The 24,117-nt window shown below is 46.4% G+C and overlaps 3 protein-coding genes across 5 annotated transcripts; 1 reads left to right on the top strand and 2 right to left on the bottom strand.

Moving 5' to 3' along the window:
* Window positions 1-2,993: 2,993 nt before the first annotated feature.
* Window positions 2,994-5,675, bottom strand: LOC101780347 (mitochondrial intermembrane space import and assembly protein 40 homolog). Its single transcript, XM_004976247.3, has 4 exons — window positions 5,404-5,675; window positions 4,547-4,581; window positions 4,304-4,429; window positions 2,994-3,484 (listed from the first exon to the last, which is right to left on the bottom strand). Exons 1-4 carry the CDS (start codon window positions 5,525-5,527, stop codon window positions 3,314-3,316), a joined length of 456 nt encoding a protein of 151 aa, XP_004976304.1. The 5' UTR covers window positions 5,528-5,675; the 3' UTR covers window positions 2,994-3,313.
* A 194-nt stretch (window positions 5,676-5,869) lies between these two features.
* LOC101779937 lies at window positions 5,870-8,509 on the top strand. Its single transcript, XM_004976246.3, has 6 exons — window positions 5,870-6,059; window positions 6,157-6,235; window positions 6,788-6,883; window positions 7,184-7,700; window positions 7,818-7,953; window positions 8,095-8,509. The coding sequence occupies exons 1-6, from the start codon at window positions 5,934-5,936 to the stop codon at window positions 8,281-8,283; spliced, it is 1,143 nt and encodes a 380-aa protein (XP_004976303.1). The 5' UTR covers window positions 5,870-5,933; the 3' UTR covers window positions 8,284-8,509.
* LOC101779545 lies at window positions 8,505-12,892 on the bottom strand. 3 transcript variants are annotated; one of them, XM_022828155.1, is made up of 12 exons: window positions 12,580-12,889; window positions 11,923-12,056; window positions 11,350-11,627; window positions 11,174-11,245; window positions 11,020-11,078; window positions 10,801-10,936; window positions 10,531-10,627; window positions 10,367-10,433; window positions 9,745-9,933; window positions 9,463-9,617; window positions 9,135-9,236; window positions 8,505-9,058 (listed from the first exon to the last, which is right to left on the bottom strand). In XM_022828155.1, the coding sequence occupies exons 3-12, from the start codon at window positions 11,603-11,605 to the stop codon at window positions 8,947-8,949; spliced, it is 1,245 nt and encodes a 414-aa protein (XP_022683890.1). In that variant the 5' UTR covers window positions 11,606-11,627; window positions 11,923-12,056; window positions 12,580-12,889; the 3' UTR covers window positions 8,505-8,946. The 3 variants fall into 3 exon arrangements, with proteins under 3 accessions (XP_022683890.1, XP_022683891.1, XP_022683892.1); XM_022828156.1 differs by lacking the exon at window positions 12,580-12,889 and adding an exon at window positions 12,450-12,568; XM_022828157.1 differs by lacking the exon at window positions 11,923-12,056 and having other exon boundaries at window positions 12,580-12,892.
* Between the last annotated feature and the right edge of the window lie 11,225 nt (window positions 12,893-24,117).

Here is a 24,117-nt window from a genome sequence, read left to right as displayed (position 1 = left end):
CACAAATTGTACCTCTTCTTCGATTTCATGCTCATGTTCATGATAAAACACCTTAACTACTTTGGCGTCAACCAAATCATTCAGATACTCCCTCTGCCACCGATAGTAGTCACACTTTTCTCGCATCTGTAGACAAAACCGCATCAAGTCAAGAACAACGAACCCCAAATGCAGCATGAGAGCAACAACCTATCTCACCCAACCTACGCCCCTTAGGCATTTTAAGAACATGCGGCCATGGTTGACGTTGTCCTTTTTCGACCGTCGCTCGAACACCCTAGCCTTCCCGCAATATGGGCACTAGAGGAAGGCCCGTTTGTTCCCCAACCCCTTCCCGTCCCCTCCATCGGCCGGAAGACTCTGCAGCGTGCGACATTGCTGTCATCGTCGAAGCCAATGCTACCGTCGCTGCCTCCACCGTCGCCGCTCCCTCGGGTTCGAGCAGGTGGGGAATGATTTTGTCTGGCTCGAATGGATGGTCTGGCTCTGTCGGGACGGGGACAGGCGGTCGGGCGGTCTAAAGGATAAGGCCAGGGGCAGCCGGGTCTTTTCGCGTGCCCCATCTAGCGTGTATGCGTGACATGGCTCTCCACGGATGCAAAAATTGTGAATGTGTAACAAAATTTTCTCTCCAATGGTAAAAATGTAGGCGAAATTGTAAGAGTGGTTTTCGAAGGTGCGCTAATTCTAACAGTGGCAATTAATTAGATATCCCTCGTCCACGAGCCTCCCATCTTATCACCAAGGGGCAAAATCGCAGTTCGCGGTCTTCTCCTCGCTCAGTCCGCCGCCGTTGACTCTCCACAACCCATTCCCACGCCGCCGCAATCGCCGCTTCCCCCTCCTCCGAGATCAGCCTCCTCACCACTCTTCCGGAACCTGCCTGCCACCGTCCTCCGCGCCGCAACCTTTGGCGGCTCCGTCGCTACTGCTCGCCACGAACCTGGCCTCGGTAACGCCGGACTGGAAGAGTGGAGGCAACCCTCCGAACTAGCGCAGGGATCAGCGGTGCAGGGTCCGTCGATAGGCAGGGACGCAGGGCCGCTATCATTCGATGCGCCACGACCGCACAACCTTTGGAGAAGAAGAGCCCGTTCTACTAGTGTCGACCTCAGCCGCTTCTGTACGGATCCTGCTCTGGGTCCTCCACATGGTCCCCCGGCACATGCACCTCGGCTACAACGCGACCGATCTCGATCAGGTACAATACAGATCACTGATCTCTTTTTCTACGAGGATACGTCCTACTTTCACATCCGTTTGTTTACTGCCATTTTGTTTAGGGGTGTTTGGATACAAGGTGCTAAACTTTAGTAGAGTCACATTGGATGCTAATTAGGAGGACTAAACATGAGCTAATTACAAAACTAATTGCACAGATGGAGTCTAATTCGCGAGACGAATCTATTAAGGCTAATTAATCCATCATTAGCAAATGGTTAACATTGTCAAATCATGAACTAATTAGGCTTAATAGATTCGTTTCGCGAATTAGATTCCATTTGTGCAATTAGTTTTGTAATTACACTATGTTTAATACTCCTAATTAGTATCCAACATCTAATGTGACAGGTGTTAAAGTTTAGTAGGGGTATCAAAAACCCCTTAGTTAGTTTGCCTACTCAGCTTATGCGTACTGCATGCATCTGGATTCCGGATAATATTTATACAACTGAACATGCACTCGGCGAGCTGCCGATTCCGTGCATGACATGCTGTGTGTCACACTAATTTTCCTGCAGGACTGTACATTGCCTATTTGATTCTGGTTTTGTTGTTCGCTTTGTTAATCGTATGCCCTGTGCCTTAGCCAATTTACTTGACCTCTTCATATTTCAATTCCCATATTCACACTTACAATCACGTTGACCCTATTCCCAAAAATATGGTACTGCCTCATATTTTACAGAAATTCGCATGACTCCTACAACGTTCGACCTGTGACGATGTCTAACCTTCCTAAGGCACCTGCACCTAATTCACGTAGTAGGAGAAGACAGGGTTCCCCTACTCCAGTTCCAGGTTAGTAAGGTGCTGCTGTCCTCCATGTGCTTTGGGCTTCGCACTTGGTCCATGGATGTTATTATCATGCATATCCTGCCACCCCTTACAACAACAATTCTTGCTAATATTACTAGATTACCACTTAATGGAACTGATGTCAGGGCACATGCTATCCTTCTTCCTACTAAATTTGCCAATACCATGTCAGCAAGCGTTGTTTCAAATTTTCGTACCTGAATATCCCTTTCTTTCTCGTAAAATATACTATCTGGGCTACTATTTATTGGTGCACCTCCAAGCAACTGAACACACTCCTGTCTTCCCCACATTATTTTCCCTACATGTTTGCACAAACAGGCCTACGGAGATTCCTCTGCTGGATGGTCCTCCTCAAAAGAACTACTACTGTTACTTGCAGGGCTCTGCTTCGTACAACAGAACATAGTACCCACCTAATCTGTCCCAGTTGTCGCAATGTAAATCCTGTATTTAACTTATATCAAACAAAGCAATGGCTGCAACCTCTATATTTACTACCAACTTGCATCCTGTCTTGACACACGAAGTATTTCATATCTTCTGTATTAAACTCCGCGTTTAATCCATTCAATTATTCCCGCAGCAACGGGCCAGGTTCAGACAAGTTTTCTTTGCTTTTGAGCTCTTCCGCCAAGCAGCAGCGCTACAAGCCGACAATAGCTGCTGTGCTTTGCATTTCCTCACAGAAAGAGAATGTATACATATAAAAAAGAAGAATGACAAAACTACAGTTTGAAATGTCTGTAAATCTGCAATTCGCTACTTTTTTTAAAAAAAAATCTGCAATTCGCATCAACTCCTTTATGCAAAAATCACCAACACCGCGCTAAAAGCACATAAATACATCGGCATAGCCTCAGAGATCGGGTAGCAAATGCAAATGAAAACGAGATCTTCAGAACTGCTACCGAAACCATAGCAATAAACAAAGTAACAAACTCAACATAAACTATCATCATGGAACTGATTCTTCGCAAAACTTTACTTGCTCGTATGGCACTCCAAATCCCAACTCCCAATTATTTATAGATTACAAATTTGTCGCTTCCGGTCAAAGTAACGTGTATATTCGCAAAGGAAATACACCAGAGCATTTCTACCATACAAAGTATATGTATTTCTGCGGATGGATTTCAGATGCCTCTTTGGCTCTCTGCTCTCTGAAATCAATCTACAACTGTCTACTGAAGAACTTATCAGAGGAACAAGGAATAAGGTGAAGTGCATGAACTGGATGAATCTCAGTATCATCAGTTAATTCCATGAAATCTCAAGCCTTGGGCTTGGATTCTCTAGACCATGCTGGAGCTCTAACTTTCAGGTTGGACTTCTCTGCTTCCTCATCATTCTCCTCTTCCTCCAAAATCTCCTTAGAAAATGCCTCTGGATTTGCTTTGATGCAGTCCTGCAATGCGATAAAGGGGCTCACACAATCTGATCCCTGGAAAGGAAGAGATAGCAAACTTTAGCGCTAGTTAATTTATAGGAAGAGACATAAATGAATCAAACAGTTAATGGTGCCACATGGTCAAATGTTATTCCCGTACGCATGATATTTGAAGTTTCAAATGAAGGATCCAAGTTTGGTAAGACAGTACAGAAACACATAAACAGACATAATTTGAAAAGGAACAATTGAAGGTAACAACTATGTTCAACCAGTTAGCACTTGATAGTTTTCAAAGTCTTTGGATGTAAAGAACAAGCAAACAAATAGTTTTTCTATTGATGTAAAAGTAAAGAGATATCCACAAGACCACAATGAGTGATTTTGATCAAACAGAATCACCTTACAATGCCTTACATCAGCATTGTAGTCTGACTAAATTGACAATGGTACCAGTTTATATCTTTTGAATCATAAGAACCCGCCCTTGGACAACACATCTTCCTCTACTCAATTAAGCCAACTAATAACATGGGCACCTTTCAAGTTTGCCAACAAATTTCAAACCGCACGCTATAGCAGACAGAGAATTGTGTTGAATTACTTTCGAAAGAAAACCAAAACAACACACAGATATTGGAAAAATAAGAAACAAACATGTCAAGCAACAGAACAATAAAATCATAACCATTAATTTTCACCAGCTAAATGTTAAGGCTTTAACAAAAAAAAAACATCATTTATAAACTTTTGAATCATAGGCCATTTATTAAGTGCTACCATCCTGATACATACACACTTAATATAACTTGCATAAGGTGGACTTAAGTTGAATCAACTTAGTAACTTGTAGAAAACTAAAAAGAAATGAACCTTCTCTTCTTCTGTGCTCCTAAGGAAGCAGGAAAATGCAGCTACAAATGGGCCTCCACAAGGACCATTTTTCAAATCAGCCACACACGGACACTCCAGAGCTTTCTGTACCTTCTCATCAATTGACTGCACAAGCAAAATGCTATTTCACTGACCACTGGCACTCGGAGTGCCAAGATATAGTGAAACAAATAGGTGACTGATGTATAAGAATCTATCTAGAAGCAAGAGGAAGTGACATACCTCCGCAGTGTCACCCTCATCAAATGACATTGCCTCTGCACAATTTTTAAAATGCTTAATTAGAACAATGCAGTACATGGCTAAGAAGGAGCCCAAATGAAGAAAATTATGTTATACACATCTAAAAGAAAATTTGCTAGCTGTAAGGAGAACTAGAGTTTGCAGTAGCAGTAACCTTTTGAGTTGAATTATGGTTTTGTACCTGGAACTAGGACCCTAGGGCCAACAGTCTGAACTGTGGTTTTGTACCATATACTTTCAGTTACCCTCGAGAAGCCTAGGTTTTGGGCATAAGCCCTATTGCAACTTTTCCACAGCAAAGTATATATTGTAACTTCTCAGAGAGCTACAATATCAATCGATTAGGCTAGTCATTCTGGACAGACATTGCCACGTTGGTCGAATAGCAGCCTAGCCTATGACTCGCTTGCTCCTCAAGAGTAAGGGTCAGGCTTCAGGCCCCTGCTTATTTAGCTTACCGCATCATTGACATTAAATAACAGTTTATATTAGCATAATTCCAGCATGAATGAATACTAATATTATTTGGTACGAGCCTAAGAGATCGTGATCTGTAAAAAGTCTACATTATCGCATACTAAAATATCACACGAACTGACGAAAGATCTCATCCTGCTACTTTCGTACCAGAATCCTACCCGTCACTGGCTACCCAAAAATTCCATCAAATTCGACTGCTAGTCTGCTACCAGCCAAGAGCTCCCCACTTCAACCAATGCTCCAACAAATCCAAGGAACGCGAAGACCCAGCGCAACTGCAACTCAACTAGCACGGTATACGGAGGAGGCAAACGCCATAGACACATGAGATTCGGGGCTTCGGATGTATATCATACCTGCGGCGAGCGCCTCGAGGGAGGAGGACGCCGGGGCAGGAGCAGGAGACGGCGAGGACGGCTCCACGGCGGGCGGAGAAGGCTCCTCCGCCGGAGGGGCGGACTGACTCTGGCCTTGGCCCATGGAGATACGCAGAGGGAGCGGGAGCAGGGGGCGGCCAACCTGGTCTCTACCCCAGCAATGGCCAATGGCAGCGAGAGCGACCGGGAGGCGGCGTCAGTTGGAACCTGGGAGCGTTGGTCAAGTCGAGCCGGCGGCACCACCAAGCCGGAAGAAAACTTGGACCCGAGTTCGACTCGCGTCGGCGCGCCCCACGGTCCGATCGTGCGAAGATTCGGGTCATGGGGAGGGACAGGGCCAGGAACTCAATGGGCCAGCTGCCATTCCGCCCATGAACGAGATGGGCTGCCTTTTGTGACTGGGCCCCATTCAGTCACCCGCGGCCTCAGACCACTCACACCGTTGTTCCCCTAAACCTCCGCGTCGCCGCTTTTCGCCATTTCCGGGAGGAGCCTTCCAGGCCGCCGCGATGGTGGGAGGCGGCAAGCCGCTGGGGGACAGCGTGTTCGCGGGCCACGCGGCCGCCGGCGCGGCGGCGATCAGCGCCTCCACCGTCGCCGTGCACCCCCTCGACACGGTCAAGACCCTCATCCAGGCGAGCGCGCCCACCCACCTCCCCTCCTTGTGTTGCTGTACCGGTGCTTTCTCAAGGTCTGATTTGGCATCTGCGCGGTGTTTTCTTGCCTCTGCAGCTGGGCGCGGCGGGGAAGAAGCAGAAGATGGGGCTCCGCCAGGTGGTGGACCGGCTCATGGCCGCCTCCGGCCCTGCAGGTTCGATTGGGGGTTGGCTGCTTAGTTGCTAGATATCTTTGGTAGTGGGACTGTGTATTGCGATTGGAGTACTTGTGCTTCATCCTGATCTGCATTGCTACCGAGATGTGTGAACTGTTGAAATTGGCAGGCTGGTATGCTGATTATGTTGAGCTTCCATGTTATACTAGGGCCAGAATCGTCTCATGATTTAATCGGTTGATTGTTGAGCCTACGTGACAGAGCTACCAATTCTAAAGAAAGAATGAATGACCTCACATAAATATAGTTATGCTGGATTCTGTGTGAAACTATGAATCCAATTGTTAGAAGATCTAAAGTCCTAACTTTGAGTCAGCACTTTATGCACAACCAAAATTTTCCCCAAGTTTCGTTGGGTGCCTGTTCCATTAAAAACTTTCTTCAATGAAAATTGTAGTAGAAAGCCATATGAATCCTGATTTTTATATAAACTTTTCCAGTTCATGTCGGATGGCTTCATGTCTAGTTATGTGTTACTTAACATGTATGAAATTAATTCCATTATCTTATAAGTCATTGTATGCCTTTTAGGGTTTTATAGTGGCATCGGTTGGTCCATAATGGGAAAACTTCCTGGGTTGGGAGCACGCTTTGGGACCTATGAATTTTTAACAGCCTTCTATAAAGGTAAAGAATGTTCTCCCACAATTCACTGTTTATGACAATTTGCTCTATGTTCACTTTGTTATCAATATTTATATTGCCGGTCTATCTCTCAAGCATTGTGTTACATTGCTTTTTCTTTTGTTTTGTTATTACCACCGTCGGTTTGTTTTTAAATTGCACCCCTTTCTTGATAATTCGATATATCTTCTGATGACCTAATCTACGTATGATTTACTAGCACCGCTTAACCTGTTTAATTTTCCATGTCCAACTTGTGGTGAAATTTAGTGAATGTTTATCATCTTGTATATGTATTGGCAGATGGAAGGGAGGACAACTATGTCTATTATTCTGAGGCTATGTTGGCTGGCATAGCTGCTGGTGCTGTAGAGGCTGTTTTCTGCACACCATTTGAACTCTTCAAACTCCGAAACCAAGTTAGTTCTGTGATACCTTCAAGAGCAATGGGCCCTGCAAATGTTGCACAAGAATCGTTTCCACTACTTTCCAAACTGTTGCCTGGATATGTTCCTGACATGAGGGTGTGGAGCAGCACCGTGAGTCTGTTATCTGATCTTTCTCCAAAGCATCCCGACATGTTGGGTGCCCTGAAGCAGCACCCGTGGATGCTTACCGGCTCTGGGAAGCCCCCATTACCATCTGCTGTGCAGCTACCTTCTAGAGTGATATCACTTGAAGGATGGGGTGCACTGTGGAGAGGGCTTAGACCAGGGATAGCTCGAGACTGTGTCTTTGGTGGTATGTTCTTTTCAACTTGGCAAATCATACACACAGCGATGCTCACTTGGAAGGCAGTTAATATGAAACCTGAACCTAGGTAATGGAATCATGTTAGCATATTTGATTTGTAGTAAAGATAGGGATAGCATGGTAACCATATTTATGCCCTGGCATTTTAGTCTATCTAAGTATCTAACCTTCCGTCTCTTCTCAGGAATATAGAAGACGCAGGCCCTGTACACCCTTTTGCTTCTAGTGTTGCTGCAGGCTTTGCAGGAGCAGTTGCAGCTGCTGCTTCACATACGTTTGATACTGCAAAAAGTCGTTCAGAATGTACGGTTGTGCCTAAGGTACAGGCTGTCCGTGCTTTGTATAGTCTATCCTCCTTTTGTGTGTGTAATTGCCTCCAAATTGGACGTTGCATTCTTTCCTATTTGTGATACACCTTGTTTATGTTATCTCCTTGTACCTATTTTTCCTTTTTTTTTCAGTATATCGCAATGGAGAGGAAGTTTCTTAAGTGGAAAGCACCAGGAACGTGGATAGAGAGAAAGACAGGGATATCTCCTGCTGATAGGAATGTTCTGTTCCGTGGCATCGGACTACGAATGGCCCATAGTGGGATTGCATCATTTGTATTAGTCGGGTCATACTATCTAGCAGTAGATTACATCTCATAGATGGCATGAATAGATCATATGAGATATCTTTTTTTTCATATGAAAAATCATGATTTGTTGACATTTTCGTTCCCTAAATGATAGGAAAGGGGTAACTCTTTGGGGCACCCTGATTATGTGACAATCTTGCTCATATCATGTAAATTTGCTTGATTGGAACTGATTGTTCCAAGGCACGTTTTAAGATGCCAATGCAAACGTTTATGACAGACATTATGAAATACAAGTTGAAAGCTGCCACTTTTGGTCCCAGGCTGGTTCCCAATCAAATTATGAAACTCTGAAGGTTACAGTTCTTGAAATATCATTGAATCTGGCAAAGCTATTGAGGGACCACACATAAATCAGAACGGGCCCAAAGCTATGCCCTTGTCGAGAAAATGCAAGCATCAGGAACATCAGGAATCAGGATCAAGAATGTTAAATGAACCCTTTGACAAAGCATTTCCCTTATCAGAAGAAAAATCGCCTGTACAATGCTCTTCAGATTATCTTCAGGCCTTCCTAACAATTGGTTGGATTTTTTTTTGATACGAAATTTGGTTCAAACATACTTTGTACACTTTTACCATGCTCAGCTTTCGCATGGCAGATCTTGGTGCTTCTTGTTTCTCTCTAACGCCAAGCTTTTCGTCTGAAGAAACCATTCTGTTGCATATACACCTAATGACGTCTGTCTTCTTTGTTCCAAAGTGGATCTAATGGAGGAAGATCATAGTCTTCAGGTGTTAGCGCCAATGCAAAATCTGGTAAGGGAGGCGGAGTTCCTATGACCCTGCAAATTCCCCATAATGACACATTAGTACATGGGATTCGCAATTCCAGTATGTTTCAGTGCTGATGGTTCTTACTTTTCTTGGGTATACAGGTCCTGGTTGATTCGGACCTTGCTTGAAGCATCTTTTGGGATCTTGTCAAACATATATTTTGCTGTTCCGAATGGAGTAGGGCTCCTGCAAAGTACAGGTATGAACTTCAGTCTCCCTTACTATGAATGTGTTATTAGTTATTACAAATCACAGCAACAGCTGTTCCTCAAACAGATTATCGAGCACCCTTATCTTGGCAAATGTGAAATTTTTAAAATAAAAAAAACAAAATATGGTGAGGAGTGAAGTGTGTGTGTGTCAGTGTGTGTGTGTTGGGGGGGGGGGGGGGGGTGCAGGCGCAATGCTCTACCTCGATGTTGGAGGAGTTGCATGGAAGGCTTCCGAAACCCTTTTGCTTTCTTTCAGAAATTCTTCTGAAGCTTGAAGTGCGGCTATTGCCATTCCATGGGATTTCTCTGTATTTCCCTCATCAAGAATCAAACCATGAAAATAGTATGCTGCAGCTGAGATAAACATGTAAATAGATGTCAGACAGTATGGATGCTTCAAATATCATACATTAGAGATCAAAAGCTATGTAATCTGATGAAATTTAGTCTCTTTGATTGAGAGTTTGAGACGAGATATATACCTTTGCTTCAACATATTTCCACTTGACAAACAGCCGGTGCTTTTTCCCCCATCCATCAGAGCCAGGAAGATCTGGAATGCTTTCCTGAACATGTTGCCAATACTTGATCATTTCACAGGCTAAGCGCCGTTTTACTGCTAAAGTGGCCTTTGGACTATCGATAGCCAAACCAAGCTGCATGTCCACCCCCTGTAGAAAGAAACCAATGTTCAGGAAAAAAAAATGAAATATCTAATATCAAATGTATTGGCTAGCAAGAGTACAGATAATAATAGGACTAATGTATCAGACATGTCAAAGTGTAGATTTGATAAACCATGATAAATAGAATGCTAGTACTAGGTTTCTTAGGCTGTTCCCAGCAACAAATTGCAACTTAAGAAGTATAAAATTGTGCTATTCAATACATGCTGCTTCAGCAGTAATAGGAAATATATCGTTCAAAATCACATGCAGGCATAATATCTTCTGTGCTCTTTTCTTTTCTTTTCTTTTCTTTCTAAGCATATGTCCAGTATTCTCATCGGAAATATTTTTTAAATGGACTGTAGATTTATATTGTGGAACCATTTAAGAAGTTGTTCAAAAAAAAATCCAATTTTCCAAGTTGAGAAGACACTACCTGACCCAGAGCTTGCAGGCTTAAAGCTTTGAGATTTCCTTCAACGAGGTCTACTGGAAGTTGCCTCCTGTGATCCATATATTGAAGGGGAATGTTTCAGCAGATGTTTTAAAATTCGAATGGAAGCCTAACACTACCAGAAAGCTACCCAAGGTGTACAGAACCTTAGTTCCGGTGGAATCTGTGGAAGTACATGCCGAATTGCGCAGTCTAAGTATCCAGCTGCCTTCAAGAAAACATCAACAGTGACCCTTCTGCTCTCTGTAGCACATTGGAAATTTGTCGCCATATCAGCACATGAACACTATAGATGGAAATACTTCAATGCACAACAGGTCGTTATATTTTCTATGAACCTAGTTTAAAAGCACAAACTTGGAACAACAGTCTCTAGGACAAGGACACTTCGGATGTACAGTTCACAGTTGTAGCACCTTCAGAAACTCTTGGTGCATAGCCATCGCCGTATGACCTGGGGAGAAGCAGGGTGTTGGCCTGCAGCAAGCAGACCATGGCCATCAAATGCAGCACGGACAGCACCTCGTACCAGGCATCTGCCATGGCCGTCTCCTGATATATGGAAAGTTGATTTAACATACAGCTTAGGAGCAACAAAACAGCAATGAGTTCGCGATATTCAGGGCTGGACATACCTCAGCATTATCCTCTTGGTTAGTCCAAGTGAATTGCACGGCGTGCCTCAACATACTACCTGCACATTTTGCATGCTGGATGAATCAGAACACCAAAATGAAATTGTGAACTGAAACACGAACAGACCACCAGATTACTGCAGCAGTTCCTCACCTTCTTTTACCAATCCTAGCAGAACGGGCAAGTATTCTTCAAGAGCCTGTAGGAGATTGGCTGTACTAGATCCTGCAGGGAAGCAAACCCAGGTCAGCTCTGTGAAGTCTTCTCCGCTTGCAGACAAAACTAGCTACCAATTCAGGCGCTGTACCACCACCCCCTCCCCTACACACCGTGCCGTGCCGCCGCCCTCCGCCTTGGCTTCAGCGCCACCGCCGACTCTTGCATTGCCATCTCGACGACGCGCGCTCTCAGAGCCGACAGCCGCTCCACAATGCTCCTGTCCAGGCGCCCGCCGAGCGCCTGGGCGAGGTCGACGCTCCTCGGCACCCGGAGGCCCGGGAGGAACACGACCACGTCGCCGACGCTCCCCGGCCGTCTCCGGGGCCCGCCGGCGGCGTCCTTCTGGCTCGACGCCCCGCACCCCATGGCTTCACAGCGGCCTGTTTACCTGCGAGCGTCGCGAATTCACGACCAGCAACAAAAACGACATCAGCAACTCAACAACAATTCAACAAACCACATCGCGGATTCAAGAAGATGAAAGAAATTAACTGCACTAAGAATCTACGGCAGAAACGGAAACGAGGATCGTGGAAACTCTTGCAGTAAAAGGGATATTTTTGAAAGAAATGTTCGGGCAGAAAGGATACTGCGGAAGATTGTAACTTGTACGCGAGCACAAACCAATCAGAGAGAGCACCATCGAACAAGAACAGGAAAGAAACCAATAAAAGCTCTCCCACCTTTGTCCTCCCCTTTCCGGCGGCCTTTCCGGGATTCGTCAGGCCACGAGCCACCGCCCGAATCGAAGCCTCCACCTCCACCCAGCAAGGGCCACCGCCACCACTACTACCTCCGCTCCCCGTCTCTGCAGTCTCTGCACGCGCGCACAACCGAAGAAATAAACCACGACGAACACCAGTGAGCGAGACGAAGCAACTCTTATCCTTTAAAACGTTCGCAGGGGGGGACCAGTAATCAACATCGGAACAGGAGTGCAACTTGGCGTAACGTACGGCCAAATTGGCATACTTTTCGCCCCGAAAAGGCGTTGTTTTTTTGTGTATCGGCGGCAAGTTGTGCCATCGGAAACCCAAAAAAAAACTCAAAAGAAAACACCAGGGGATGCCTGCGCTAGCTAGTGCTACCGGTACGCGATCGATCGAGCAATGCCTCTGCCGCCATATTGAAATGATAAAATACATTGAAAAAGGCTATCCCAAAGATCGTGAAATCGAGCTGCGAAATCCAGGGGAAAACGAGGAGCCACCTAATCCTTTGACGACGCGGGGAACGTCACCCCGCGCTTGCTGCTTCTTGCCGCCGAGCGCAGGTACTTACGGTTCTAGAACGCCAGGAGATAAAACAATGGGGATTTGGGAGGGGAAGAACGACTCAACTGTTCGAGTGTGGACGCAGGCAGATGAGCGAAGAAGGCAATGGAACTTCTTCCTCCTGGTGAGCTGGACTCCCGGAGGAAGAAGTCAGAGAGGCAGAGAGAGGAGAGAGAGGAGAGGAGAGAAGCCTACAGGGTTGAGACTGAGATGACCTGTGTCTATTTAAAGGGGCAAGGTTTTGCGCTGATGCGAATGCAATCTGGCCCTCTCAATTATGAAGCGCACAGCTGGTCAGCCTGCACGGAACCCGCGGAGAAAAGATCTCATGGTGAGTCATGGCTGGATTGGCTGCGGCTCCCGAGCCGGGGACTCTCTCCTACTGGTGCCTGCGAGAGCGAGACGAACCTGTGATCCCCCCGGCCTGCACGGAACGATGGCCGATGGGGAGAGGATTATCACGTGAACTACCGGGGGGTTCCTTGCTCTGAAATAATGTATCGAGACACCTGTATGGCTGTGTCGCCTGTCCGGAATAGAATAACAGATGTCGGTCCCCCGGCTGCGAATATCATCATCTGATCGTACATGTTGAAACTCTCGTGTAAAGGGAGAAAGAAAGGCTTGACCGGAGTGTCAAGGCAGGCGGACATTTCGTCTACGTTTTCCCTTTTGGTCCTTCACTCTGAGAATTTTGGAACAGCAGACGTCGAGACAAGGTTCAGGCTGAATTCACTCCAAAATACCTCATTGAAATGGAGGATTCGTTATCCATTTGGAAGAGAAAGTGGTGGCGTGTTCTAACTTGTGGTTTTCAAGTTTGAATTATCATAGATAACGACTGTTTCAATTGTGTGTGCATAACACACTGATGCTGTATGAGGAACCCTGATATTTTAGTCTCTGCGTTGCAGGCCTACCGGACGTCACGACATAACTAACTCCAGCGTTGGATTGGATCACGGCGTGACATAAAACACCACGCACTTATTTTAACGCACTGGATCAGATTAAATAAGAGCGGCTGCCACCGCTCATCATAGTATAGTTAGGTCCAGATCGCTACACATTTGGAGTGTTTTGGTGGTCTTACTAAACATCAAAGCTTAAAGCAAAGCCTCCTGATGGAGCTACACTTAACCTCTCTTGGTCATGGATTAAGCTTGGTCTCAATTGCAAGTGGATTCTAATCCTCTTTGGTTCTGATGAGGTAATCCTGCCATTTGTTTATTTGCACAGCTAGTGTGGTGGCCAGTTTTTTGGTCCATGGATTCTTCAGGCCAAACAGTATGTGTTTTCACTTCATTTTCAGCAAATCTTCACACATGCGCTGCTGATGTGCTTCCGATCCCATGCGTATCTGCGGCAGATGCTGTGCTTACACACTAGCTCGTGTCCACTGTCCAAGCAAGATTTGTGGAGGAGGCTTTTTGTTGCAATGTGGAAGAAGCGTTAGGAATCTGAGCATGGGCACCCAGATTGTCCGCGCGCGGTTGACATCAACGTGTGTGTCATTTTCGTGCCGAAAGGGGAAAGGCGCCGGTGCCGCTTGAGTGCTCAGGCAGCCTTCCCCTCTTCTGGATAAGCATCGCCTGCACCCTTAGCTTGAAAACAAAGTTTCGGCCTCATGATCTAGAGAAAAAGCATGAGCAACTAACAGAGCAAGACACTCGAGCACATTTCTCACAAGCTATTCGACACGTGATCTTTGGTATACTACTTCAGTCAATGACATTTTCTTTCTGAACTCTGTGGTCACCCTGTATTTGTGTATTGTCTTTCTAGCTCATACCGGAAATGGGTAAGACCCCGTAAAGCTTGATCTGTCCTGTGGATTACGCTGAAAGTTTTGCAGAGATTGGCATGCCAGTGAACAGTGCTAACAGCACACGCAAGAGTGTCTGCTACAAAGTACTACGCCATCTAGGGCAAACAGAGCTAGCAAAGATACACGCCTGATACCCCCACGTTGCTTTGCCAAAACCCTCGCTAAAAGCGCAGATAAAGTAGTGATCCGCGCGTGCTACAAGAGCCTTTTTCTCCAGAGCTTTTTCGCTGGAGATGATTGCGGATGACATCGCATCCTTTCCTCTTGCGGTTATTAGTCGCTTCATCCCAGAGCCTTTTCCACTTGTTGGTTCTGTTCGCCGAGCATCAGAATTCAGAAGCTGAGAACCTTCCGAAAAAAGCAACAGCGGGCCTAGAATTTCCACTGGCCAATAATTGCGACCCAACAGCGCGTCAGGTATGAACAGTTGCATGATTGCACTGGAGCAGCGTTGCCTCGGCGAGAGGCTGCCTGCCGGCGAACTGTAGCCAACAGGTGGCGCGATCCCGGCGAGTTCCCGCTCGCCGGAGCGCGCTTTCACGTGTGACGGGCGCATAAACAATGCGGAGCCGGGCGGTTCTGGCCGGACAAGTGTCCCCGACGGCACGGCCGTATGTTGACTTGCAAGCGACACCGATGGCGTGGCCCCAAGTGGCGAGGCTTGACATGGCCACCGCCCCGGCCGGGGAAATATCTCGGCGCGGATGTGGATGCGACGGCGGCCACGCCAGCTGATATGGTACAGGTAGGAGTAGATGCTAGTCAATGAGTAACGTGAACCGGGTCACTGGTTGGTAGTAGGTCGGCCTGCTGTTGCTGGCTGGGGTCCGTCTCCGTCTCACGCGTGCGTCACCACGTGATCGCTGATCAGGCCTCGTTTTCAGCAGTAACCGAGTTTGAGGACTCCTAAACGAACTCGAGTACTCTCGTCGGCTGATCGTTCAAGCTCCCCGGGCGGCCTGAGGGAAACGAAGCACTAATTAGAGAATTTCCATCCAGCGTTTTTAAGTTCCGGTCGATTTTGAACTCGAGATAAGAAGGTTTTTAATCCCAGTCAAACGGCCACCGATGAGCTAGAGACCTCTTTAGCCCCGATTGCAACAGCTAGTGGAATGAGGGAATCAGGTGGAGCTTTTAGTCCCAGTTAAAAACACTAACCGTGACTAAAGGTCCCCATTTAGTCCTGGTAAGGAGCTTTAGTCACGGTTGGTGTTTTCAACCGGGACTAAATGCCTCGCCTTTAAAATTCAGCTTCTTCCTCCTTGAGCCCGAGCCACTCAGACCGAGCTTCCGGCTCCTTCTCCATGGTTAGCAAGCAAGCTTAGGGAGGTGCTACCCAATGTTTTTCCTCATTTTTATGGGGATTTCACTCATCTAAAGTGTTGTAAAAGTTAGTTACTTCATCCTCCCTTCATTTATTGTTATTATATTTTGTTTTATGCTTTAGAGATAGAGAAAAATGAGTTTTAGAATGAGGAAGAATGGTGAGGATTTTTTATTTATACATGTTTTTGAATTAAAATTTGATGGATAGCTTTCTTGTTATATATGATTCGTATTAGATAAATATCCTGATCAATATTAGGTATGGGGAAAAATAATGTAAATGTATTTTTAATATTTAGTCAAATAAATTGCAGGTGTAAGAAATAAAATTAAGGTAAATAAATTGTAAGCGTAAGAAATAGAATTTGGTCATTGTTACAATTTTCTGGATAGTTTGCACGTTAAATTAGAGTGACATGAAAATTACACTGGTCAACTTAATGCTACAATTGTGGAACAGGGCAACAAAGATACACTAAAGACTACAGACGCTCTATAGTGAACTTCACGAAGTTAAAAATCCAAAAATAATGGTAGAACAGAAGAATTTCGAGTCCACAAACTCAGGCTGAATATCATAAAAGAATCTTAAAATAGTTTTTCAAATAACTTTTGGAGCCACATTCTTATAATAGAAGTATAGTGGCCCAAGAGCCTGTTTAGGTAGACACTGTTCACTGACCTTGACCTATCGAATTTTAGTTAGTTTTGATTTGCTAAAATGGGCCATGCTTAGTGAACAAATCTTTTACCTTGACAGGCTATTGTGTGCCATCATACTTCTATTATGAAAATGTGGCACTTCAAAAGACGTTTGGATAATTATTTCAAGATTCTTTTATGATATCCAATCCGAGTACATGGATTCGAAGATCTTCTGTTGTACCATTATTTTCTGGTACTGGAGGAGTGGAGGTGACTCTCCATACACTTCGTAGAAGATTGAGTCATGTGCAGAGATGGTTTGAAGAGCCAACATTCTGCTATGTTGTACCATTATTTTAGGATTATTGACTATATGAAGTCCACTATAGAGCGTATGTAATATATATATCTTTATTGTCTTATTCCAGAATTTTACCAATTTTATTTTTGTTGACCTAGTGAATGATATGAAGGTTGATTGGTGTAATTTTCATGTAAATTATTTTTTATCTTTATGAAGGTTGATTGGTGTAAATTATTAATATTGATCAAATTTTTTTATCTGATACGAAGACCTATGTCCATTTTTCATGTAATACAATGCAGATGGACGGGCAATGGATGTACAATGCAGATAGACGGACCAAGAAGTTCATTGATGGCTTGCATTATTTTCTCGAAGTAGCAAAAGTCAACAAGCTAGAGAAGGGATTCATATGTTGTCCATGCTTCCAATGCAGTAACAAGAAGGACTACTCTTCCTGGGGGACTCTTCACAGCCACTTGTTTAGATATGGTTTCATGCCTAACTATTTGGTTTGGACCAAGCATGGTGAAAGAGGGGTTATAATGGAAGATAGCGAAGAAGAGGAGGATGATAACAACATTCCGGACTGGGCTGCAAGCTAAGATTTTGCAGATACTACAATGGACGAGACTGATGAATAAAAGTTTGCAGAAGACGGACCTATTGATGATCTTAGTCAGGTGCTACGGGATGCGCAAAAAGACTACGAAATTGAGAAGGAATCAAAAAAGTTGCAGCGCATGATAGATGATCATAAAAAATTATTATACACATATTGCAAGCAGGGGTATAAAAAACTAGGAACCACACTGGAAATGCTGCAATGGATGGTAAAAAATGGTGTGTCCGATAAGGTATTTCAAGGGATATTGAAAATTGTAAAGAACATACTTTCCGGGAATAATGAATTGCCGTCCACAACATATGAAGCTAAACAGGTTGTTTGCCCTCTGGGAGTGGAGGTTCAGAAGATACACGCATGCCCTAGAGATTGTATCCTCTATCGTGGTGATGAATACGAGAAATTGGATACTTATCCTGTGTGCAGAGCACTGCGGTATAAGATCAGACAAGATGATCCTGATGATGTTGAGGGGTATCCTTCCAAGAAGAGAGTTCCCGCAAAGATGATGTGGTATTTCCCTATAATACCACGTTTGAAATGTTTGTTCAGAAATAAGGCGAATGCTAAATTGATGTGATGGTACAAAAAATAACGTAAGCAAGATGAGATGTTGAGACACCCCGCGGATGGGGCCCAGTGGAGATCAATTGATAGAGCAATCCCGGACTTTAAAAGTGATGCAAGGAACATAAGGTTTGGTTTAATTACTGATGGATTCAATCCATTCGGTGAGTTGAGTAGTGGTCATAATAGTTGGTATGTGACCCTATGTATGTTCAACCTTCCTCCTTGGTTGTACATGAAGCGGAAATTCATTATAATGCCGGTACTTATCCAAGGCCCAAAATAACCTGGCAACGACATTAACGTGTACTTAAATCCGTTGGTTGATGAACCTTTATGCTCTGGAAGGAAGAAGGTGTACATGTGTGGGATGAGAATAAACAGGAGAGTTTTCACCTACGAGTATTATTGTTCATAATCATTAATGATTGGCCTACGTTGACGAAACTTTCAGGACAGATAAATAAGAGATATCGGGCATGCACCCACTGTTTAGAAGACATAGACAATATGTATTTGAAACACTTTAGGAAGATCGTTTATATGGGTTATTATCGATTTCTTCCTGCTAACCACCAGTTAAGAAAGAAAAGGGATGCATTTCAAAGGGGCATTAGACCATCGTAAAAGACCTGCACATGGTAATGAAATGGGTCTTGGTAGCGAACCTGTTCCGAACGACAATAACGGACGTGCACCCATGTGGAAGAAAAAGTCTATATTTCGGGAGCTATCTTGTTGGGAAATCCTAGAGGTCCACGATGCAATAGACATGATACACCTGATGAAGAATCTTTGCATGAACGTGCTAGGCTTTGTGGGAACTCAAAAGATACATTGGAAGCATGATAGGACCTGAAATGTATAAATCAACGAGATGATCTACATCTGGAAAACAGAGATAAAGAACGGCACTACTTACATCCTACCAGTTACCCTCTCAGTAGGGAAGATAAGGATAGCATGTTTGACTGCATGAATAGTATCAAGGTTCTGTCTGGGTACTCCTCGAATACAAAGAGAATAATAATATGAAAAAAAGAAGTTCATAAATCTAAAGGCCCATGACTGTCATATTTTGATGACCTAGTTGCTTCCGGTTGCAATGAGTGGTATTCTACTAGAGAATGTACAATTAACACTGGTAAAGCTATGCACGTTTCTCAATGCGATTTCGCTGAAGGCAATCAATCCAACCAAGCTACTAAAGCTACAGAACGATATGGTACAATGTCTTATCAGTTTTAAATTGGTATTTCCACCATCCTTCTTCAATATTATGACGCACCTCCTTGATCACCTAGTCAAAGAGTACTATTCTTGGTCCAGTATTTCTGCACAATATGTGGCCTTTCGAGAGGTTCATGTTAGTCTAAAAAACTATGTTCTTAATCGTGTCTGTACAGAAGGAGGCATCGCCAAGGGATATGGAACAAAGAAGATCATTGAGTTTTGTATTCAATTGGGGTTCCAACATCACGCCACGAGGGGATGTTATGGGGAACGGGCACCCTTGGAAGAAAATCAAGTTTAAGTAATGATAGTGATTTGTTCCATAAAGCACACTTCACGGTTCTGAAATAATCATCATTTGTGGCTTCGTATATCGAGGAACACAAACAGATTCTATTTTTCCAATACCCGACAAAATTCGATGCCTTAGTTATACGTCATCACATGGATACTTTTCCCTCTTAGTTGCATCAACACCTTTCGGGTAACTCCGTGATTTACAAACAACTCGCTTGGTTAGCAAGGGGATCTTCTAGCACAATCGTGAAGTTACAAGGTTACGAGATAAATGTTATACATTTTACACGAGAGCCCAAGATAAAAAAAAGCACTAATCAAAATAGTGGTGTCCATATAGATGACATAGACAACAACAAGAGCAAGGACTTGTATTAAGGTTTCATAGAGGAGATCTAAGAACTCGAATACGGACCGCTGAACATCCCTCTATTTCATTACCAATGGGTGAAGCTAGTTGGAGGTGGCGTAACAAAAGATCAGTATGGAATAACAATAATGGACCCGGCCTAACCATTCGTCCTTTCTTACGATGTGCATCATGTTTTCTATGTGAAGGACATGTCTAGCGAACCTAAGAAAAATTCAGAAGATAAAGAAAAATCATGTGAGCCAAATCGCCACATCCATGGGAGCCAAATCGCCACATAGTTCTTCCAGGTAAAAGAAAAATCGTGGGAGTCAAGGACAAAACTGACCAGTTAGATGATTATGATCAGTTTGATAGCATGCCTCCATTCACTGTCGAAGTTGATCCAAGCATCATGCTAGCCAAACAAGAGGCTCCATACTTACACCGCGATCATGACCAAGTAATAGAAGTTTTCTAACGTTACATTGTAATGCACTAAATATGGTGCACCTTTATGTAATGCTCTATAGCCATCAGAACCTTTTAATTATATCGTAATATTTTATGGTGAACCTTTTTTTCGAAAAATATAAACAATGTTAACTTAACCACATATATCAATTGCATTTTTGCGCGTTGAAATAATTTAATTGAAGAGTTTGTTGATCAATCGATGCATTAAAATAATTATTTTAGAAACTTATTATTTAACTAGTATAGAATTAATAACTAATTCAAACTTATTTTAAATATAATTGCTAATTTAATATATCTTTGCATGTTCAAAATATGTAATTTTTTATTTTTCTTTAACAACACCAGTACAAAACAACTTAAAACATATATAAATTAAAACTACAAAACCAGCATGAAACGAAAAGCCCCCTAGTCTCGGTTGCAAAGGACACCCGGGGCGGGGGGGGGGGGGGCGACACAACTACCTCTTCTCCGCCTCCTTCTTCCTCCTCATTTCACTCCCCCGATCCGCCACCTCTCGTGCTCCGCCGCGTACGCCGCTGCCCCACATCTTCGCGCCACCCGTTCTCCTCCTCGACTGCCGCCGCCGCGCCTCCCCATCGACATTCAGCGCCGACATTCCCTGCGCCGCCCATTCTCCTCCACAGCCGCGACGCGGCCCCCACTCGCCTAGTCGGCCCGCCGCTACCTCACCATGCGTCGTCATTGTCCCCCCCGGCCGTTGCATCATCATCGTCCCCCTAGCCGTCACGCCGCCGGCCGGCAGCTCCTCCACGGCGCACCCATCGACGCCCCGACGCCCCATTCTCCTCCTCCGCCGGCCGCCCCTTCGCCTCCACAGCCGACTCCGCGGTGTGGCGCCCTCCCAGTCGGGCTCCCTCTTCCTCCCCCGGCCTGCCGGCTTCTCCCCCACCGCACGGTGTCGTGCGCTGAGCACCCGGACACCGGCACCACTGCAGCAGCGCCGCCGCCATCCACCATCGTCCGGCCCCCTCCCCGGCGTCGGGTCTTCTACAAGCCGTCCATCGACGCCCGGCCCCTGCACAGCTGTCCGCCTCCATCGCGGCCCTCTGCGCCGCCGTTCCTAGTACGTATAAAGTTTCCACATTTTGTACATTCTGTAACACGAATATTTCATAACTTGTTTTTTCCCACTAAAGTGCTTGAGACAGGAATAAGGGAATAATTTATGTGGATAGTACGTCTGCGAGCATATGTACCATTTTGTGAGGGACAAGGTGATATCGGATAACATAACTGTATGTAAAATAAACCTATTAATAATTAATTATTTTCTAGCTCATTACATTTAATTGTTTAGAGAAAAACTCTTGGAGAAGGAGAGGCTTTTGGCAATCCAAGAAACTCTCATAGGATTTCTGGTGGACGAGGTGATAAATCATAAATGAGAATTTTATTACGATGGACATTCTGTAGCAGAATGGAGCAACACCACAATGGGAGGATCCTAAGAATGAAGAGGACAAATTATTGTATATATAGTAATAGTATAAATACTAGTTTGATGTGTATAATATACTAAGAATTGTATATATAGTAGTTATAATTAATATTATGCCTATACTATCATGAAAAATATATACGACTTGTATACGAGCGTATACGTGGAGGTAGTGTACGCTAAGAATGTATACGTATATGTAATATATATGTGTAGCAACAATTAGCATTAATATGGAAAAGAATTGAAAGTAAAAAGAAAAAAATCTTTTTTTAATCCCGAATAGTTAGTCCCAATTAGTTTTTCGAGAGATATGAGGTTTATCAACCGGGACTCAAGGTCGGTTTTCTACCGGTGAAAGCTGCATCCGGGGGATGCGCCACGAGAGGTTGCCGTGTTCTTTCTTTGGCGAGGCAAACCAGCGCACCATTTTTCTCACTGCAAACCTATATGGCCGGAGTACTCCGTATGCCGGTGCTCTCCAAGGACTGAATGAATTTCACCGTCGTACTACCGCACAAGCATTCATGCACGATTGCACGGCACCGCACGAAGATTCTGGATATTTTCCGTGAGGAAGAAGGCGAGATCAAGTGATCAAGCTTCCAAGAGGCCGCCGGCGGAGGAACCGCAGCGCGCCGCGTAGCAGGGCTCCAACCCTACACGGCTACACCTGCGGTCAAATTCCCAAACCGAGCTTTCGTCGGACAGCCAAATCGAGTGCCGGAACCCCGCCGAATCCGGGTAACAAATATCGGAAAAAAGCTACGGTTTGTCCGCTAGCCCAGGCTGGTCCCGGCGCGCAGCACGTGTGAGCCGCGCGCGCTCGCCGTCGTTCCCTCGGCGGCAGGGCAGCGCCGGGGCTGGCCAGCGGGTCGTTACCGCCCAAAAGCAGATGGGCCTCACGTAGCCGCGCGCGCAGCTGCATCTGGGGGGCGCCCGCGACGTCGCGCATTGATTGCCGCGCGCGTGCATGCGGCCGTGGCGCGACGCTGTCCTCGCGTCGCGACTCGCGCGCGCCCTGGGGCGGCTGGCAATGGTGACCGCCCGGTCGATCGGCCGCACGCGCGCGCGCTGCCTGGCCGTGGCCGGAGCCGGATGGGGCGTGAACCTGACCGTGGCCGCGACCGGCGAGAAGGGGTGGCGGACGCGCGCGCGTGCCCAGAGCTGCCGTTTTCTTGTGTAGTGCACTGGCCAAACGGATGGCGCGATGACATTGGCGCGCCGCCGTGGGGCTGGCGTCTGGTGGTGAGTTTTGGTAGTACGATTTTTTTTACAAGTACAGTGGTACGACTCGTTCACAGGTGCCGCGTGGCTGTGGGTTTTGAGAAAGGCTGGTCGGGATGCACGCCGGGCACGATAGAACCAGCGGGCTCGGGCTGCCTGCGCATCCCGTCACGACGACACTGGCCGCCTGGCCGGATGTGAAAGCTTCGACAACGAGCCGACGCGGGCCGCTGGCCTCAACCCTCGACCACGAGGATGGCAGCGTGTTCGCTCTGCCCATGGGGTACCACGGGCACACGAGAGGTGCAGGCTTTGGCTGGATTGTTAGAAAATTTGCTGCCAGTCCACGCGAAAATCAACTTCGGAGGGCATTTACCGCGGAGGTGGTTTCCTGCCCCGTGGGATCAAATATCAACGGCCGAACGTTTCGAAGAGAGAGAAAGCGATTACGGAAGTAATTAAGGAGCCGGTGTCCACCTTCCGCCATTTAGGGTGCGTTTGGTTTGGAGACAAGATGGGATGGGACGGTGCCGTCTCTATTTTTTGGGATGGGATCATCCCGTCTGCTGTTTGGTTGAGAGGGATGAATTCATCCCAGTTTTTTGTTTGGTACGATGGATTGAAAACGAGGGACGGATGGCTCGGGTAACACCGTTAGCTGCATGTGTTTAGTGGGACCCACATGTCATATATGGGCCCACATGTCATCGTCTTTTCTTTTTTTTTTCTCCTAACCCGTATCTTCTCCAACGCTCCCTGCCGCCCCAAGCCGTGCCGCCCCCGCTGGAGCTCCCTACCGCCCCCGCCGGAGCTCCCTGCCGCCCAGGCCGTGGGCACCGGCCGCGGCACCGGGGGCGCTCGCCCCGCCGGCCGCTCGCCCCGCTCGCCCCAGGGGCCGCGGCGGAGCTCGCCCGTGCCGGCCGTGGCGGATCTCGCGCCCGCCGGCCGGGGCGGAGCTCGCCCGCGCCGGCCCCTCCGCCCACAGCTCGTCCGCCGGCCGGGGCGGAGCTCGCCCGCGCCGGCCCCTCCGCCGGCGGCTCGCCCGCCGCCGGGGCGGAGCTCGCCCGCGCCGGCCCCTCCGCCCGCAGCTCGTCCGCCGGCCGGGGCGGAGCTCGCCCGCGCCGGCCCCTCCGCCGGCGGCTCGCCCGCCGCCGGGGCGGAGCTCGCCCGCGCCGGCCCCTCCGCCTGCGGCTCGCCCGCCGGCTGGGGCGGAGCCCCACCGGTGCAGACGGCGCGTGACGGGGGCGAAGTGGGATGCCCC

Source organism: Setaria italica, chromosome VII (genome assembly GCF_000263155.2).
Source record: "Setaria italica strain Yugu1 chromosome VII, Setaria_italica_v2.0, whole genome shotgun sequence".
Lineage (NCBI taxonomy): Eukaryota > Viridiplantae > Streptophyta > Magnoliopsida > Poales > Poaceae > Setaria > Setaria italica.
Note: the sequence above shows the minus strand (reverse complement) of the source record. Positions and strands in the feature narration are given on the sequence as shown.